Source organism: Prionailurus viverrinus, chromosome A3 (assembly GCF_022837055.1).
Source record: "Prionailurus viverrinus isolate Anna chromosome A3, UM_Priviv_1.0, whole genome shotgun sequence".
NCBI classification, from domain to species: Eukaryota; Metazoa; Chordata; class Mammalia; order Carnivora; family Felidae; genus Prionailurus; species Prionailurus viverrinus.
In genome coordinates this window covers 125,071,821-125,091,728 of record NC_062563.1, presented here as the reverse complement: position 1 = coordinate 125,091,728, position 19,908 = coordinate 125,071,821, and the positions used below count along the sequence as shown (strand labels likewise).

General features: G+C 55.4%; 1 protein-coding gene across 1 annotated transcript; it reads left to right on the top strand.

Annotated features, from left to right (window-relative positions):
* The first annotated feature begins 11,079 nt into the window (after window positions 1–11,079).
* GDF7 (growth differentiation factor 7) lies at window positions 11,080–15,287 on the top strand. Its single transcript, XM_047854659.1, has 2 exons — window positions 11,080–11,479; window positions 14,320–15,287. Exons 1-2 carry the CDS (start codon window positions 11,080–11,082, stop codon window positions 15,285–15,287), a joined length of 1,368 nt encoding a protein of 455 aa, XP_047710615.1.
* The last annotated feature ends 4,621 nt before the right edge of the window (window positions 15,288–19,908 follow it).

Below are 19,908 nucleotides of genomic sequence, written 5' to 3'. Positions count from 1 at the left end.
GATCGACATTTGGGAGTTGTCTGCTGGCAACTTCTGAGCTCGGGGAGAGATGGGTGGGCGTCCAGCCAGGTGGGGAAGGTCCCTGTGGTGTGATGGAACTCAGCAGCAGCCTTGAGCCTGTTCTGTTGTGAGGCTCCTCCTGGGGTGTCTGGATGGTAAAGTAAAGGGACTTCCGAAGTCTGGAGAACTCGGGTGCACCCACACGGACACAAACCTCTCAGTGCCTTTGGTAATTGCCACCAGACGTTCCTCGGGGGGATGATTGCTCCTCCCAAAGCTACGCCAGCCCTGGATTCATTTTCTTTCTTTTTTTTTCTTAATTTTTTTTTTTAACGTTTGTTTATTTTTGAGACAGAGAGAGACAGAGCATGAACGGGGGAGGGTCAGAGAGAGGGAGACACAGAATCTGAAACAGGCTCCAGGCTCTGAGCTGTCAGCACAGAGCCCGACGCGGGGCTCGAACTCACGGACCGCGAGATCGTGACCTGAGCCGAAGTCGTTCGCTCAACTGACTGAGCCACCAGTGAGATTTCTTGTTTTAGAAGTGCATTTATTTGATTCCTAGTGAGGTTAAACATGTTTCCACCAGTTTGTTGGTTTCAGAATGTTTCATCCTAATGCTCCTGTTTATTTCCTCTGTGTGTGTTAAAAATTTGGCTCTTGGGGGCACCTAGGTGGCTCAGTCAGTTAAGCATCCCCACCCTTTATTTCGGCTCAGGTCATGATCTCGGGGTTGTGGGATCGAGCCCCATGCCAGGCTCTGCACTGACAGTGTGGAGCCTGCTTGGGATTCTCTCTCCCTCTCTCTGTCCCTCCCTTGCTCGCACACACACACTCTCTCAAAATAGATAAACAGTTTTTAAAAATTGGGCTGTTTGTCTTTTTCTACTGATATGTAAGAATGCATTATAAAAGATACTAACCTTTTCTGACATGTATTCTCCCTATTTGTCTTTAACTTATTTTTCCCCCTAAGTTTTAATTTTGAAAAAGCTTCAAACTCACAGAAAAAGGGAAGGGTTCATGCCACATCTGCTCACCCTTCACCTAGACTCACCGTGAGTTTCTGAGATGGAACTAGATCACCTGGGGAGGAAGCAGGGCTGGGCAGAGGGGGCTGAGCCCCACAGTCACAGCAGGGGCTCAGCCTGTGGCAGGAGGAACTCTGATAACACCCCACCCCCACCCCAAGTCCTCCTGAATTGAGATGAGGAGGCAGGACTGAATACCCCCATTGACTAGGCCTGTTGTTGGTTGTGAGCCACCCCAGGAGGGGTCTGACCTTCAGTTACCCTGAGTCCCAGGGAGACTCAGTAAGTATTCCCAGCAGGGAGAGGGTAAGCACTTAAGCCCTGCAGAGGGGAGTGGGGCAGCTGAGGAGCTGTACAGGTGTTAACATCACCATTTGCTTTATCCTTTCTCTCTCCTGTGATTTTCCTGAATGGTTGTAGACGCCATGACACTTCACTCTAAATACTTTGGCTCATCCTTTCTTAGAAGGACAACGTTCTCCTTCATAACCACAATGTGATGGTCATACCCAGGAAATGTGACCTAATTACTGTTACCTAACATACAATCATATTCCAGTGTGCCCAGTTTTTATTTACAACTGCTCCCTCCTCCCAATCAAGAATTGAATCGAGGATCATGCATTGTATTTAACATGGTATTTAATGTCATGTGCATTTAGGCTCCATTCTAGGGTTCTCAGGCTTCTCCATCTCCCGGGATGCTGTCATCTTTGAGGGGTCCACAGCAATCATGCAGGCTACTCCTCAGCTGGTGTTTGTCTCATGATTTCTCATGGTTTGATGCAGGTCACTGTTTGGCGCGTAATCACATCAGGGAGCACATGATGCCAGTGTCTCCCATGATTGGTGACATTGAGTTGGATCATTTTCTTTTCTTTAAGTTTATTTATTTATTTGGGGGGAGGGGATGAAGGACAGAGAGAGAGAGAGAAAGAGAGAGAGGGAAAGAATCCCAAGCAGGCTCTGCACTGTCAGCGTAGAGCCTGACAAGGGGCTCGATCTCACGAACATGAGATCATGACCTGAACCAGAAATCAAGAGTTGGACACTAAACGGACTTAGCCACCCAGGTACCCTTGAGTTGCATCATTTTCTTAAGGTCAGTTCTGCTTTTTGAATTTTTTGCATGCAGGTTTTAAGATTTTTATGTAGTTCCAACCCTGGACATTCCTGTTGGTGTTTTTTTTGTTGTTTTTTTTTTTTTTTTTACAATGAAATTATACTTTGATAAGAGTTCCTTACCCCAGACTATGCAAGTATTCACAGCTTTTCTCCAAATATATTTTCTACAATCGATTCTTTGATTCACTAGGAATTCATTTTGGTTTATGTCTTGAGATAAGGGTCATATTCTACCCCCCAAAATACTTAGCCAAGTATCTCATTGGTAGGTTTTATTGAACAATTTGTCTTTTCTCACTGGAATTGTCACCATTTTATATGCTAACTACTCACAAGCATTGTTATCTGGACTCCCTATTCTGTTGTCTTGATCTGTCAACGCAACCTTGAGTGGTAAACGGGAATTGCTTTAACGTGGATATCTAATAATGAAGCTCGCCGAGGCAGATTTACTGTTTGACGATGTAAAAAATGTGCATCTGATTTTAGATGGAGGAGAAAGAAGTGAGAGGGATCCCTGAGGAGGGCAGAGGGCTGGGCTACAGAGCATGGGTGGAAGCACAGTGACAGACACACAGCTTTGGTGTGGACGCTCCTTCCTCTTCCTCTGTTCAGTCCCCCTGGCCTTTCAGAGTCATATATTGAGGGCATCTTTCCATGCCCCACACCAAAATCTAACTCTTTTTTTTTTTTTTTTTAGTTTATTTATTTTGAGAGAGAGAGAGAGAGAGACAGCGTGAGCAGGGGAGGGGCAGAGAGAGACGAAGAGAGAGAATCATAAACAGGATCTGAGCTGTTAGCATAGAGCCCAATGTGGAGCTTGACCTCATGAACCGTGAGATCATGACCTGAGCCGAAATCAAGAGCCAGATGCTTAACTGTCTGAGCCATTCAGGCACCCCTTAACTCATTCTCATAATAGAGGAAGAGCAATCCATGTGAGGGTGTATCATAATTTATTTTATTATGGCCCTGTTAAAAGCCATTTTGGTAATATCTAGTTTCCACAACTTCCTCAATTTTAAAAATCCTTGTATACTCATCTTTGCCTGTGTGAGTAGATGCATAACAATTAAATTCCTACAAGTAAAAATGCTGAGTCAAAGGATTTCCTTCTTTAAAATGTTGGTGCTGTCATGGGGTGCCTGGGTGGCTCAGTCGGTGAAGTGTCCCATTTCAGTTCAGGTCATGATCTCACAGTTCATGAGTTCTAGCCCCATGTCGGGCTCTGTGCTGACAGCTCAGAGCCTGGAGTTTACTTCAGATTCTGTGTCTCCCTCTCTCTCTGTCCCTCCCCCACTCGCACTCTGTCTCTCTCTCAAAAATAAATAAACATTAAAAAAATAAATAAAAAGTTGGTGCTGTCACATTGCTCTTGGAAAATCTATGAACTTACATTCCTGCCAAGGGTATACAGAATGCCCACTTGTCCATTGCTCACCAATAATGGGTTTTATCTTCTGTGGTTTTACTAACCTGAGAGGTAAAGAAAAATGGCATCTCAGTGTTCTTTTAATTTCCAGTGATTTGCTGGTGGCTTTTGGGATTTTGATTCTGTCACCCAATGTTTCCCTAACTCTCGCAGATTTGTGTCCCCACATATCACGATAAGCATTTTGATTAGAGTCCTCCAACTTTTTGTCCAACCCAGGAAGGAAGTCAGGGAGACAGAACCGAGCTAGGGTGCTGCCCTAAATTAAGGTGTTATTTAGAGGTGGACCAGCTACCTAGAAAAGCGGGGAGCGCATGGCCTAGGGCCAAGTTTTATAGGCAGCTTCCTCCTGGGCGGCACAGCCTCAGAGACTGTCTCTTGCAGACAAATCTCACAGATGCCTTTGCCACACGGGCCAGAAGACCTGAGAGAGGCCACCCAACATTTGACACTGGGTCCCTAGGTTAGCCACATGATGCTTTCCTAGTGGACACTCTGCTGTGGAAACCATGCACATTTTGGTCCCAATGTCCTCATCCTCGGGGGCAGCTGCGAGGTCTCACTTCTGGGATTGGGGGACACAACTGGTTCCCCCACTTCTGCTCCTGGCCCATGCCCAGCCCACATCTGCCCAGACGAAGACAGTATGGTCCCCTATTCATCGTGTGCCTAGAACAGAAACCCTGGACTCCTATTTGACCAAGATTAAAGGATGGGGCGTTACAAATCATTGAACATTCTAAGAGCACCTGTTTTTTATTCCAAAAGGAGTTTTGTGTTTTTAATCTTATTTTTCTACAAAGGTCTCCAAGAAAATCTCCAGAACATTCAGACTACTGATATTCACAAGATGGCAAGCTGATAGAAGGGAAATGCCTCCAAGACAGAGGCCATACAGGGGATACTGGATGCACAGGTTAGAGCAACTAGCCTCCCAAAGGTTAAACCAAGACTTGCCCAGAAAACAATAAAAGCCACCACCAGTGAGCCAGGCACTGTGATGACTTTACCTACTTTATTTCCTTTACACTTTGGCACACCCTGACAGGTAGGATCCCATCTCCATTTAAAGATGATGGGGCGCCTGGGTGGCTCAGTCGGTTAAGCGGCCGACTTCGGCTCAGGTCATGATCTCGCGGTCCGTGAGTTCAAGCCCCGCGTTGGGCTCTGTGCTGACAGCTCAGAGCCTGGAGCCTGTTTCAGATTCTGTGTCTCCCTCTCTGTGACCCTCCCCCGTTCATGCTCTCTCTCTCTCTCTGTCTCAAAAATAAATAAATGTTAAAAAAAAAAAATTAAAAAAAAATAAATAAAGATGAGGAGGTGGGGGATGGCAGGCTACTTAATTTAACCAAGGTCACAAGGCTAGTGCACTACGAAGTGCACTTCCTGGTTTGGAAGCCAGGTCTTTATCATGACCCCATACTGTAGTCTCTTTCCTGGCCTCAGTGGAGGCCTGTGGCCCTTGTCCCCTCATCTCCCAGGATACCTTACAGCTTCAGGTGACCTGGTTCAACTGCAGGGGTCCTGGTGCAGGGGCTCCTCGGTCTTCCCCCAGACTGGCCGGGCAGGCCTGGGTTTTGTAGATCGGAATGGGCCAGAGAGCTGCCATACTGTGATGCTGTTATAACCAGTGGCCAGCAGATGGCAGTGTCCACCAGCCCTTCACCATTTGTTCCCAAGGGAAGGAAGGGCTCTGAGATGTCCCCTGTGGAACTTCCAGGAAAGAGGCCACCCACTACCTTCTTCTCTGTCCCCTCCCCCCACCTAGCAGACCCGGCCCAGGGGCCAGCTGGAGCAGGTGGCCCCCGGGCCAGGCTGCAGCCAACCTGCTGTGGATGCCTGAGCTGTTGCCGGGTAACGGGGAGAGGCAGCCCTGGGTTGAGCATGGGAAATTCCTGGGAGCCTGAGGAAGCCCAGCCCCAGGCATCAGAGGGCTGAGCCAGAGCTCTGCTGGAATCTTCCCACACCTGCAGCCCAGGCAGCCCCATCCCAGCTCTTTCTGGGGGAGAGGACTGAAGTACATCTCCAACTGAGGGGAGACTGGCTGCACCAGATGCAGTAGTAGGTGGCTCCCTCTGTGGGTCGATGTCACTATCTTCCCTTCACACCCTCCCAGAGAGACCTTCTCCAGGGGCAGAGTCCCGGCTCACCCAGGGCCCTGCCCCCTCACCACCAACCCTCTCTCCAGCTCTGAGTCACAAAGAGCAGAGGCCTGGCAGGTCCAGACTGAGAGAGGCTCCCGTCTGGGTCTCTGGCAGTGGGACCCACCCTCACCTGCTCTCCACCTTTCACAGCTGGACCCACCATGGCCATTTGATTGTCGAGCTCACCGTGCACTTGGCAGGAAGGGCTGAGGGACACACAGCCCAAGGTTAGGGGCTGGAGTTGGATTCTGGTCTTTAGACTCTCAGGAGCATCAACCAATCATAGCCAGGGGCATCTGGCTTATTTTCCAATATAATGCTTGGCTGCCCTGGACAGGCGGAGGCTGAGCCCCCATCTGCCTCACCTACAGGGTGCCGCAGGCACAGCTGGGGTGACACCTGCTGAGCTGCATGGATAGCAAAGGCACAGGATCACAGAAGGGACCCGCCATCCCAGATGGCTCGATGCTAGTCACTTCCTTCCCCCAGAGACTTGGCTTCCTTGTGGACAACAGAACCGTGGAGCAGGCCATCTTTAAGGGACCGGTCATCACACATGGAGGCCCAGTGTCTGGTGTGGCAGGAGTCACTTGTTCAAGACTGAGCAAGCTGCAGGTGGGGCCGGTGCAATTTCTGGTCCCTGAAGGTCACCACAAGGTGGCTCTAGCTGGCAGAATCCAGGACAATGACTGACCCTTGAACAACAAGGGGTTGAACTGCGTGGGTCCACTTATACATGGATTCATTTTGATAAATACAGGACGGTACTGTAAATGTGTTTTCCTTACAATTTTCTTAACTTTTTTTTGTAGTTTATTGTTAGAATACAGTTTATAATACATGAAACATACAAAATGTGTGTTAATCAACGGTTTATGTTATCGGCAAGGCTTCTGGTCCACAGTATACTATTAGTAGTTACGTTTTGGGGGAGTCGAGAGCTATATTCAGATTTTTGACCGCGCAGGAGGTGGGGGGTGGGTGCCTAACCTCTGCCTTGTTCAAGGGTCAAATGTAACTTCCTAAGTGGCAACCCAACCCAGTGTGCCAGGCTCATGCTCCAGATGACATGTAAAGGTGCCTTTGGGAGACGCTGTGGCTCTTGCAGGTGCAGTATGAAGTACTTCCTCACGTTCAGAGCTATCAGGAGGCTATGTGGGGTATAAGGCTCCCCATCTCTACAGGTACACAAGCACAGCCGGGTAGCAGTTTGTCATGATTCAGGCATGCGGTGCCAAGCTGGCCCGAATAACCCAAAATGTTCCTTTGAATCCTAGGGTTCTGTGACCTGGTCAAATTCCGGGTGCTCTGAGCGAGCAGACAGCTTCTGCAGCGAAGGGATGAGCAGCAAAGTACTCTCCAAGGGAAGGGTCTGGAGGTCAGAATGTGGGGACCATTCCTCTCCACCTCAGTCATTAACACCCAGCCCACAACCAGGCTGCTTTTACCCTCCCCACCCCCCGCCCTTGGAGCCAGTCTCACTCCCTGTCTCTGAGGTGGTAACCACTGGAGTCTGGAGTGCTGGGGAGTTGGGAGGTGGTCATTGATGAACAGTGAAAGCTGGAAGTGCCTGGTTTTCTGAACTTCCTGCACTGGTGTCGGGGCCTCATCAACAGCTTCCCAGGGACGTCCGGGGCAACACAGAAGGCAGAGGAAACTCCCTTCTAAAGCAGCGCAAAGAACACAACTTCCAGTTCTCTTGCCTGGTCCGCCTACCAGAGGCTCCCTGCATCCCCCAAGAGGAAGCCCCAAGTGAGCCTGGGCCAGCCTGGCATCACGGGTCCAACAAGGGCCACCTCCTCACCAGAGGCCTCAGCTTCATGGAGTCAGGGGTGGAGGACCAGGAACTCCCGGTCTCACGTCTCCCCATCCTCAGGGAGGGCGCCACCTTCACTCCAGACAGGTACTGATTCATGGGCCCCAGTGCATCCAGAGACGTGGATCAAGTCAAGCCCTGGGTGTGGGCCTGACTCGTGAAGCCATCAGGTCACATCATGGAAACTTAGCAGTTGGACCACGTGCTCCTGGTAGCCCATCCTACTCTGAGCTCTGTGGCTTCAGGAGCCACAGGCAGGCAGGCAGGCCCTGCTGCTGGTGATGACAGAATGTGCTCAAAGGCAGACGTTGTGAGCTTGTAGCTGGCAGCAGGGGTGGGGAGGAGTCCCCAGGCGGATGCTTTCATGGTCTTCACCTAGACCTGACCCGAGAGTTCATTCTCTGCCAAGAATTTTCCGGAGAGCTAGAGAGGAAAGGCAGGACACTCTGCCTCTTCACTGGGGTTGGGAGGTGTTACAAACCAAGCCTTTCACATTCCTACTTCCTCTGTGGGCAGCCACGGGATGGGCAAAAACAGCTGGTGACTCCAGGCTCTGTCCCTTACCAAGTGACCCTGCGCAAGGTGTGCAATTTCTTTGTAACTCAACTTTCTTTGTCTATAAAATGGGAGTAATGATACCTACCTCACGGGACACAGCAGTGGTGGGAATGAAGTAACAGGAGGTGTGTTAAGCAGTTGGCCTGATGCCCAGCGTTCAGAGAACAAATGGTTACTGTCACTATTTCAGGGGAAGGAGAGGGAGCCAGACATCCAGACATGGCTCAAGCATCCCTGTGCCTCCCTCCTCTCTGGGCTCAGCTCTGGTGTGTCCTCTGCTGATCGAACCCCACTCCACCCCTCTGGCCCCGGCTTCCCATGTGCCTGTCCTGTGCGTTGCTAAAGCCACAACACATAGAAGACTACTGGCAGTAAGTATTTACTGGAAAGAAGGAATGAATTGGGGGATGGATGAATGATGAACGAATGAATGATTAGCTCACTTTACAGACAAGAAGCACAGGTGGGAGTGGTTAAGTCCTGACTGAAGCACAAACAGCTGGTGGGCAGTCTTTTCCAGAGTGTTCCAGTGCCTGTGAGCCACTTCTCTTCGAGCCATCATCACCCTTGGGCCCCACAGCAGACCGGGGGCAGGGTGGGTGGGGGGCAAGGCTACTGAGTCTCATCTGTGCCAGCCTGTTATCCTGGCCACACACAAATTCCCCGAGGTGAGAATCCTCCCATTTTGCAGATGAGGAAATTTGGCCTCAAAGAAGCTAAGGGGCAGCAAGAATTCAGGAACACTAATTCCTAAACCCCAAGGCAGCCGCAGGACAGAAGAATCATATAATCAACACGTGTTCGTTCAGCAGGGGCTCTGCCAAGTCTCTGCCAGCACCTTCCCATTCTGTCCTTGCTCTTAAGAGGTCAAAGCCAGGACTAGAACTTGCACTACTGACCCTGGCCCTGGGTTCCCAGGGTGTTTGTACAAATCATAATCAAAGATTGCTCGCATGTAGCTCTAGGGGGAAAGGAGCTAGAAAGACAGCAGGGACCCAGCACTGGCAAGGACCGAGGGGCCCCCCTAGCTGGGCTGCCAAGAGCCTGACCAGTGTCTCCAGGGGGAGGCACTGCCAGACAACCTGCGTGGGTTCCTGCAGGGCCACTTTGTACCAGCACCGCCCAGAGAGGGAGACCTGTGGCCAAGGCCTTGTTTGTTGCTGGCACTCCATCCTCAGTACCTAAAGCAGGGTGGGTTGAGGCAGCCCTTGTTGTTCCCTCCCCTTTCCCCCCCCCCCCCACCACATCCTCCCTCCCCTCCCCTGCCTGCCGGGCCCCAACCACAGCTTCCCCACACTAATGCCTTTCTCCTCCGCCCACCTGATGGGCCTGGGGTCCGGGGGAATTGGCCCTCGCCAGACCTCCCCTCCTGCCCCCATACGTCCCCGGGGGGGGGGGGGGGTGGTGGTGGTGGTGATGAGTGGACCAAAGTGCCCAGATGAGCAGGTGCCGTGTCTCCGCGGTGGCCAGCATGGTCATCACTGAAGAGGTTGCTTGGGACCAAACCGCTGGTGCCAGGGAACTTCCCGGGCCGGGCATGACCGTGGGCCAGTGTGGCGCAACCGGGAAAGACTTGGGACTCACCGGGCTTTGAGTCCTGTGGTGTCATGTTGACGCTGATCAACTCAAAGCGACCATGATGCACCGAATCCCCGTCCAGATTTCAAGTTTGGTAGCAAAAGTGAAATTTAAAGGAGAAAGAACGCGTCTGCGTTGCTTTGAGTGTCGTTCCGGCTCAGGTCCTCCACCTGCCTACCAAGAAGACCTCGTCCATCCGCTGGACGTTTCCGCACTGGGGCATGTTGGGCTGCCGGTGGAGCTGAGCCGATCCATACCCGTCGACGACCTCCCTACCCCGCTCGAGTGAGCTCGGGATGCCGCGCAGTGGCTGCGGGGCGTCCCCTCCACCCATCACCCGTAACGGCGGCCAGAGAAGTACGGAGGCGCCAGCCTGAGACTCTCTGCTGCCCGCCCTCCCGGCGTCTGGCCGCGCCCCAACATACCCGGTAGCCCGTTTCCGTTGGCCGGCCCCCCAAGAAGGCCGGCGGAAGGTCGTCACTTTCGCTGAACAAATGAACCCAGGGCGCTGCTCCCGCGCAGGACTCCCCACATCACCCCGGGGCTGCCACCGTAATTCTTGCGCTCCTTTGAGGTCGTGACTCCGGCTTAAGCGCACGTTCTGAGCGCAAACCGTTGCTTTCCAACTGTCGGTCCACATCCATCTGTCTTTCCGGACTGCTCTTCCAGCCGCTAGCCCTCTCTTCCCTACGGGTCCCCTCCCCTGCTCCCGCCGCGCGTTCCGATCTTTGGAGGCTGTGTCAGGCTGGGCAGCCTTCGAACCGGTGATGAAAAACGCGCCTTTGTGGCAGCCCTACGCGCCCTGTGGCCTCCGTGCGCCCTTGTGGCCTCTCTGTGCGCCCTGGCCCCGAGGTCGCAGCACTGACCGGCGGGGCCGAGCCCTTCCGTGGCCCCACCTCTGGCGTCTCAAGCACTCAAGGAATTGGAGCGGGCGGGGGGCGGGTGCTTCTCCGCAGGGGAGTGGGGACGAAGCTGGGCGGGTACGCGCGATGCCTCGGAGCCTCTAACTCCGGAGGGCGCATTTGGCTCGGGGGCGGGGTGGGCAGCGGGGGGCGCATCGCCTTGGGGAAGGGAGGCGGGGCCCCGGTTTGTGGCGGGAGCCTCGGGCGGGTAAGACTTGCAAGGCGAGAGTGGGGGCGAAGCGCTACGGCGCGGGGAGGAGGCTCCCGTCCCGGACTCCGCGTTAGGCCGGAGTGGGGGGCGCTGCGCTGCCACTCCAGTGTTCAGCAGGGGGCGCTGCTCCGGTCGTTGGGCGGGGGTGGGGTGGGAGAGGAGGGGGGGCCGCGACTTGCTGCGCACACTTCCCCCATTATTAAACACTATGTTCAAAAGGCGCCGGGGGACTTCCCGGAGCCACGGAGCCCGCGCCGCCCGCCCGCCTGGCCCACGGAGCCCATGGACCTGAGCGCGGCCGCCGCGCTGTGCCTCTGGCTGCTGAGCGCCTGCCGCCCCCGCGACGGGCTCGAAGCGGCCGCCGTGCTGCGAGCGGCGGGGGCAGGGCCGGTCGGGAGTCCGGGGGGCGACGGCGGCAGCGGCAGCGGCGGGCGGACCCTCGCCCCGGCCGCGGGCGTCTCCGCTGCCCCGGCCGCCGCGGCTCCCGGAGTCCGCGCCGCGCGCCGCGCCGCCGGCTCCGGCTTCAGGAACGGCTCGGTGGTGCCACACCAGTTCATGATGTCGCTTTACCGGAACCTGGCCGGGAGGGCTCCGGCCGGGGCAGCCGCCGCCTCCACCTCGGGCTCTGGCCGCCACGGCCGCGCGGACACGATCACCGGCTTCGCAGACCAGGCGAACCAAGGTACTCACGCCTCTTCTGCGCCCGTCCATCCTGTCCGCTCCTAGGCTGAGGCCACCGCCAGAGCCGAGCCCCTGCTCCAGACCCTTCCGGGCGCGGCCTCCTCACGTCCCAGCCTCAGGTGTTAGAAACTCCGCCGAGTCCCACGCACCCGAACCCGCTGGACTGTGGCGAGAGGCGCAGCAGCTCTCAGGGCCCGGTCCCAGAGGGCTGAGCCGGTCCCTCCGCCGGATTGTCTTGGCCCTGCCGGCCGGCGGGTCCCCTCGAGGAGGCAGGCAGGCTGAGTCCAAGATCCGAAGCAAGACGGGGCCCGGGCCGAGAGGGACTGCGCAGTGATGGTGGTGGAGGCGGCAGTGGCTGTTTTCATTGCAGCAACCTCTGCAGCTTCTAGTCTCCTGGGAGGGGGGGGGGGCGCACAAATTGGGGGGAATTCAGGGGAATGAGGGAAAGAGGCAGGCATCAGACTGAAATAAGTGGCCCCGGAGAGGCTGGTGGCACCACCAGGTACACGGAGGTCCCTTTCTGGCAGGCTGTGTCAGAGTGGAGGTGTGTGGCCATGGGTGTCTGTGCCGGGCCCCTGGGACAGCCAGAGGTGGAGGACCCCAGTTGTGTGAGGAGGAGAGGGTGGTCAGTGAGACCCTGCAGGAATGCAGGCCTCTCTTGGACCCAGCACCCCACCTTACTCTGCCCTGGGTCTCTCAAAAGTAGGACGTGGGTGAGATTGTGGTGGTGGCTGTGTGTCATCTGGATTTTATTAATCTCTATTGAAGTCATTAAAGCAGATAGATAGGGAAAATTTAACTAATTTCAGGCGGAAATGCAAGTAATGTTTGCCTTAATTCTATCCAGCCAAAGATCCAGCATGGAAGGCAGGAGGGGAAAAAAGGGGGGGAATAGGGCTGGAAAGGAAGCGGCAGACTGGCCGTTTCTGGGAGCCTCTGCTGGCTGTGCATCCCAGACCCTAGCCTGGGAAAGCAGGTAGATGTGACCAAGTCACCCTCCTCCTGGAACACACACACAATGCCTACCCACAGACTGCTTTATTTTGAGTGTGGGACATCCTGGGTCCAGATGGCTCTCTGGTTCAGTGGCAACCATGTAGCATTCTGTGTGTCCCCCCTGGACTGGATGCTGGATACAAAGCCTGAGTCCTAGGCCAGGGGAGGCTCTAGCCCTAAGGCTGCTGTGTGGGCTCCCAGGATGTAGACGAGGTGAATGCGCAGGGCTGTAGGCCGGGGGAGGCACCAGCTGCTCTTTCTCAGGTAGAGCTAGGCCTCTGGTTAGCCTCTGCCTGAGCTAAATCTTTTCCTGGGGAGCTCTACTTGGCTGGCCAGGCTCTGAAGGCAGCTCTCCTTCCTGCCTCCGGAAGGAGGGCATGCAGTGGTAGCACATTCAAGAAGGGACATGCTGTTGGGGGCGGGGGGAGCTCAGAAAAAGTGCCCACAGGGAGCCCTGGGAGAAAGCAGTGGCGGGGAGGAGCCCTACTAGCCTAGCACTTGGAGCTTCCCTCGCTCTCCCCTCTGGGTTCAACTTGGAGCAGAGCTACTTGTGGTCCCCAGAAGCCACCGGCAGAGCCCAGACTTGGGACCTAGGGAGGTGAGGGCCTGGCGGTGGTAGTCTGTCAGCAGATTTCCAGTGGTGGGGGCGGTCTGCACACTCTCACCGAGTTTGGGGCAAAACGAAACCATATGACCTTCTTCAAAGGGAGCTCCTTATCTGCTGCTCGCTGGAATTTCAACTTTTTTCCCCCCCTGAGCCCAAAAAGAAAAAAGTGCCCACGACCAGAAATAAAACCCCCAAACCCTGAGAGAGAAGTCATAACGGAGGGAAATAATATGTCCGCGGAGGGACCGGTGGGTCCTGGAGGCGAGACCTCCTCGAGCCACTGCCTTCACTGCAGCCCCCCCCCCCCCCCCCCCCATTGCTCCAAACCCTTCGGAGAAGGTTCCTCGCGCTCCTTTGCCGCCTTCCCTCCTCCATAGGAGGCCGCGGAAAGCTGGGAGAAGCTGAGACGGGAGTTTCCCATTGCGACCAGCAGCGCTCCTCGCTCTGAGACCTTGGGCCGAGCCGGGCCCCTCCCTAATTGGGCCTTAGTTCCCCTTCAGCTTGGCCAGGAGGAGGCTGGATACACCAGAGGGTTTATGCAGCCCCGCTGACGCGTTTTCCTCTGGACTACTCGCACGCCTGGCCAGGCCAGCACGGGAGATCGTGGCCCGCAAGGATGTCCAGGTTGAGCTGGGGAAGAGAGGTAGAGGAAGAAGCAGTTTTCAGGGGACATGGTTTTTCCGTTTTCGTACAGCCAGGACTCCGCGGCTTTCCTGGGGGGCTCAGCGGGGCAATAATGAGCAGTCCGGGTACAGCGCGGGACCTCGGCCTGGCCTCTAGACCTCGGAAGGGGCATAGGACTTCTGATACGCCTCCCGTGGAGCCCTCTCTCAGCCACCGGCCCGAAAGTCTGGCATCCGACCTAGACCCCGCAAACCCAGGGCTCTGGGTCAGGCAGCGGACCTGCCGTGGCATCGGGTGCAGGGGGTATGGTCCTGTCCCCGAGGCTCAGCGATAAGTGAGTGCCCGTGGGTTGTCCAGGTGGTGGAACTTTGGTTCGATGAACCGAAGCCCCGGTCCCGATAGTCGACAGTCAGGGCGAAGGCTCCCTTTACTCTGGGTCAGGCTGGCAGGTGTCTGGTTGGGCCGAGACGACAGGGCTGGCGCCAGCTCCAGCGGGCTTACTCCCGCGTCCGGGGCAGTTGGGCTATATGCACTTAGGAGGCCCCGCGTCCCGGAGTGCGGGCTTCGCTCTCCGCTCTCACCGCGCTCTTTCTGTCTCTGCCCGACTTCTGCAGACGAATCCGCAGCCGAGACCGGCCAGAGCTTCCTGTTTGACGTGTCCAGCCTTCCCGACGCCGACGAGGTGGTGGGAGCCGAGCTGCGCGTGCTGCGCCACGAGTCCCCGGAGCTGGGCCCCGGCAGCGCGACTGCCCTGCCGCTGCTCCTGCTGTCTACTTGCCCCGGCGCCGCCCGAGCGCCCCGCCTGCTGCACTCGCGGGCCGCCGAGCCCCTGGCCGGAGCGCGCTGGGAGGTGTTCGACGTGGCGGACGCAGTTCGGCGCCACCGCCAGGAGCCGCACGCCACCCGCGCGTTCTGCCTCTTGCTGCGCTCAGTGGCCGGGCCCTCGCAGGGCCCGTTGGCACTGCGGTTGCTGGGCTTTGGCTCCCGGGGCAGGGACGGCGCGGCGGACGAAGAGCGCGCTCTGCTCGTGGTTTCCTCCCGCACGCAGAGGAAGGGGAGCCTGTTCCGGGAGATCCGCGCCCAGGCCCGCGCGCTCGGGGCCGCGCTGGCGGCGGAGCCGCCGCGGGACCCGGGACCCGGCACCGGGTCGCCGACAGCGGTCATCAGCGGTCGCAGGCGGCGGCGGACGGCGCTGGCCGGGGCGCGGGCGACGCAGGGCAGCGGCGGGGGCGGGGGCGCGGGCCGGGGCCACGGGCGAAGGGGCCGGACCCGCTGTAGCCGCAGGCCGCTGCACGTGGACTTCAAGGAGCTGGGCTGGGACGACTGGATCATCGCGCCGCTGGACTACGAGGCGTACCACTGCGAGGGCGTTTGCGACTTCCCGCTGCGCTCCCACCTAGAGCCCACCAACCACGCCATCATTCAGACGCTGCTCAACTCCATGGCGCCGGACGCGGCGCCGGCCTCCTGCTGCGTGCCCGCGCGCCTCAGCCCCATCAGCATCCTCTATATCGACGCCGCCAACAACGTGGTCTACAAGCAGTACGAGGACATGGTGGTGGAGGCGTGCGGCTGCAGGTAGCGTGAGGGCCCGGCCCGGCCAGGGAGGGGGCAGGCAGCCGCGCCACCGAGGACCCCCTGCTGAAGAGCAGCTGTGGGCCAGGGCCTGTCACTGAGCGTGGGTGCGCGTCCGCCTCTGGTCCCGCGCCCGCACGGAGGGAGAGCGCACGTTCCCACTCACACCATCACTCACACCCACACACTCGTTCACTCATGCACACCTTTACTGTGGGCAGCGTCCACCAGCCCTGGGAGCAGACGACCTGACGCTACCGAATGACGCTTACCGATGGGGAATGACACATCCCCATCGTACCCGTCGTCCCCTTTTGGAGAGAGGATGGTGTTTGTGGCAGTGTTAACAGTCACAGGCGCTAAATCGGGTAGGAACGGGTTAGGGAATTGGGGGCTCCAGAATGGGTGGACTAGTGGGGTACTGGAGTACGTTTTGTCTGACCCCTTTCTGTTTGTGGCTGAGTGTAGGGGAGCACCTGGCTGGGTGGCTGGGTGTTTGGTGTTACACCCTGGGACCAACTGAACAGCTGTAATGTCCTTTCTGAAGGTGTGCGTGGCATGGAGGCCATTTACTCTGGGAAGGAACCAATGCAAAAGTCATCTTTTTTCCTTAACTTAAAAAAGTCTAACATGCCCTGTCAGTTTTGAAAGGGAACATTTGTCTGAAAGAACACATCGCGGGGAACTACCCAGATCTGTGCAAAGGCCAGCACTACCCTTTTTAAAAAAATCAGTTCCAATTAGGAATGATCTAGAATGTGGAAAAAAAAAGTGTTTTTCTTTTTGGGGGAAGTGAAATGGAGGAGAGTTTTTTAACTGCCAGCCTGATGTGATATGGAGTTGGGGGGTGGGGTGGCATGTGCCAGGTTCTGAAGCTCCTATGGGCAGCTCAAGGAGGTATCGAGCAAGCCTTGGGGGTGCTGAGGAGGAGGCTTGGTGCAGTGGCTGGGAATGGGGAAAGGCGGGCGGCTCTGCCTATTCCTAGAGACCTGACAGGAGGTTTTGCTAGGGAGCTGGGAAAGAGGCCGGGAGGCGTCTTGGGGCGGGCTTTTGCAGAAGACTCAGGCTTGTCTGCCAGGTAGGCGCAACCGGCTCCAAAGGGTGTGCTCACAATGGGCCAACATGTGCTTGCGCTTAGCTATCAAGTCTGTGTCGGCTCTTACACGCCTTCACAGTGTTGTTGCTGTAGTTTTTGGCAGTGTGATAGTAACGGGAAGTGAAGCTACACAAAAGTGCTTTTGTGAGATTTCAGCTCCCCACAACCCAGTGGTGCAGAGCGGGGAGGAAGGCCCCCCTCCCTCTGCAGCGTGGAGGGGCATTTTCAGTTTGGCTGCTGTGGCCCCTTCGGAAGGGCGTTGGGGGGCCTTGGTGTGGCCAAGCAGAGGTGGAAGCCTGTCTCCCAGTCCCCATTGTTTTATTTGGTTCATTTCTGCCTGGGAGTCCTTTGTGGCTTTGAGGGAAGGAGGAGAAACAATTTGGATTCCACCTGTCCAGGGCTCCGAGGGCTTCTTTGAAAAACCCTGCCGCCCTGCTGGGTACTCCTATTTAAAGCTCTGTTGGGGTTTCTCCTTTACGGTTCCTGGGAAAGGCAAGCATTCCATCCTTCTGGTCTTGGATGGTAAGGTCCATAGATGAGTTATTCAAATTTTAATTCTCAGTGATTTAACGTGTAAGAGAGAGAGAGAGAGAGAGATACTGAAGATTTAGACAGCTAATTGACTTAAGGGCCCCACCTGAGTCCTTTTTTATCTTGTAAAATTCCCTCAAAGGAAAATACATTTATAATGTGAACTTATATGCTGTGGCTATGTGAGTAGCTATAAATAATAAGATGTAAGTCTCTTTAGGTTAAAACAAACTTCCCAAAGCGGCAGCTTTGGTATATGCATGGTCCCATTACGTTTGTGGATTTTGCCAGAGAAGCTTCACTTTTCTAAATTGATTTTAATAATTGCATGGTGATTGCCCTGTCATAATGAAGAATAAAAAATGACACTAAAAGGTTGTAGTATTTGAAGTTTTAGAAAGGGAGTTAATAAGAAACTCGCTATTATTCTGAAGAAATTCTAGGTTATTTAATATCTTGGACAAAAGGAAACATTTTGATTCTTTTTTAGTGACTAGGAAAAACAAGTTTTGGGGAAGACATGTTTTGATTTAGCCTGAGCTTTTTTTGCGGCAAGAAAAAAATGTCCGTTTTCTTTGTTTCTTCCTAATGACCTCGTTCCATCGAGATGTGTTGTAAGTGATGTGGGAAGTAGGCATCTTCCTATGTCTTGAGGTCCAGGCTGCATCATGTGTCCTTGGGCAGTGACAGCTCCTTCCAGGGTCTCAGATGCCCTCAGGGTGTTCTTGTTTACTGAATGGAAGGAATGCCTCCCGGAATTGCTCTGGAATTGAGTGGAGCCACCACAGACCACCTGTGCCCTCTACAACTCTGCCTGGGCCTCTGGCATCTTAGAGTTCAAAGCAGGTGAACAGAGAAGATGTGTCACACCTTGTAAAAATGACAGCAAAAGGGCCACCGCTTCTGGGTTTTGCTGCTATGATGTGGTTCGACCAGTGTGGCCAGGATTTGGAGAAGGATTCTGCCAGCACGTTTGGTAGTATGGTACTGTCTTCTAGGCAGTGGGGCGCTGGGGGCGGGGGCCCGAATCACTCAGCTGGGAGCCCCAGTCCCCAGCCATGGGAGAGCTGGCTGCTGTCAAGCAGAGAGAAAGTGTGTCAGGACTGTGAGTGAAGGCAGCCCCCCACCCTATCCCGGCTTGGGCCCCCCTGGGTCTAGGGCCACCAAAGTATTCTTCCTAAAGTACGTCGAGTTTTCCATTTTGTGGGGAGAGACTTATGTATTCTAGCTGAGACCATTTGAACCACTCCTCCTTGCTGGAGAACAGGGTGGGCATCCCTGCTTGGGGAGCACAGGGCTGGTCAGCTGGGGCGTTGGTGCCTGGTCTGCCAAACACGAGGACAGGCTAGTCACTGCTTCTGGAAGCCAGACATTTCCACTGGCAGACAGCTGTGTCCACTGATGCCCAAATGCTTCCCTGGTTGAATTCTGGCGTTCCAAGCAGCAGCACTGGGCTCTCCCGAGAGGGTGGCAGGCTCTGTTGCCTTAGCTTGAGCTCTGCCCCTCCATTATGTACACACTCCCCTTCGCCCGGGCGTCCTGGCATTTCACTATCAGTGGCATGGGAAAAAGAAGAGCTGTGGATTGTGTGAAGTCGAGTCAAATCCAGCAAACCCAGTGCAGTGTCAGGTCCCCTGACAGTCTCCTGGAAGTGTCAACAGGACTGGGGCTCTTGCTGTCAGTGCTGAGGGGAGTATAGACCACCCTGTGGATGTAATCAGAGTGTAACTCAAATCCTACAAGTCATTTATCCTGTTTGTAATTTTATTCAGACTCATAGCAGAAAATAACCCGGGACTGTAGACTGATTTTCTTTCTTAAAGCAGGGAGAAAAGTTGAATTCTTTCCAAGAGGAGCTTGTGCACAGAAAAAGGCAGACTCTCGCCTCACTTGAATCTGGTGTCCAGAAAGTCCGATGAGAAGAGAAAGTACAGCAGCTGTGTCTGGGACACAAACATCGTTAGGGCCTATGTCCATGGGGACGCATAAGTGTCCCCAGGCCCAGAAAGCAGGGCCCTCTCAGTGGGCCTGGGCCAGGAGCCTCCAGCGGATGCCAGGTGGCTTGGGAGCACCGAGGGTCTGGAAAGCAGCCATCTGTCAGAGGCAGCGAAGGACCTGCGTTGTCCCCCCAGGTGTCTGGACTGGGAAGGAGAGGCAGCTGGCAAGTGAACCCAGCAGTTAGAAGACGTTGGGATTGGGATGGGAGGGACTAGGTCTCTCTGAGGTCTGTCTCAGCAGCACTGGTGTATCTGTGGACTTCTGCACACCCAGGAGTGAACTGCCCCATGCTGTCACCTGCTGTCTGACTGCTGCATGGTCACTTGGGTGCCAGAGCTCTGCAAGGCACCTCCTGAGAGGTCTGGGTCAGTCTGGGCAACCATCTCCCTGCCCAGAGCTCCCACTTCCGCCCCTGTAAAATGAGGAGCTCTCCAGTTCCGTGGGCCTAGGGTTCTACTTGGTCCCAAAGCCCACTAACATAGTTCACAGGCAGAGCAGATGTGACTGTTCCTGGAAAGGGTCCCCTTCCGATATCGTAGGTGCTTCTCACAAGTATCACGGCTCTTGCCTGTGTGTACATGTATGTGTATGTGTGTGTCCATTACGCTCCTGGCCTCTGTTGGTGCTTCCTGGATGTGGCTTTGATTTCTACCTGGGTCAAGGCAGGTGCAGGAGAGGCTAAGATCTCGGGGGTAGAGCTCACCTCCCTAGAGCCATGACCTTTCCTGTGTTCCAAGTGAGGGACCTGTGCTCACACAGGGGTAGGTAGAGCCACATCTGCTGAGACTGTTCTGTGACCAGATCCTGGGAAGGCTGTCCCCTGCTGCTGGTGCGTCTGTGGGAGCAGCAGAGGAAAGAAAGGCTGGGCCTTGCTGGCAGCCCAGACAGGGACCTGGGACTGTCCCAGAGTCCCTGGAGGAGGCAAGCAAGCCTATGTAGGAGTGAAGTGCGCCAGCCCTCCTCACTGCCATGCCTGTGTCTGGTCCAGCTCGCTGGAGGAGTG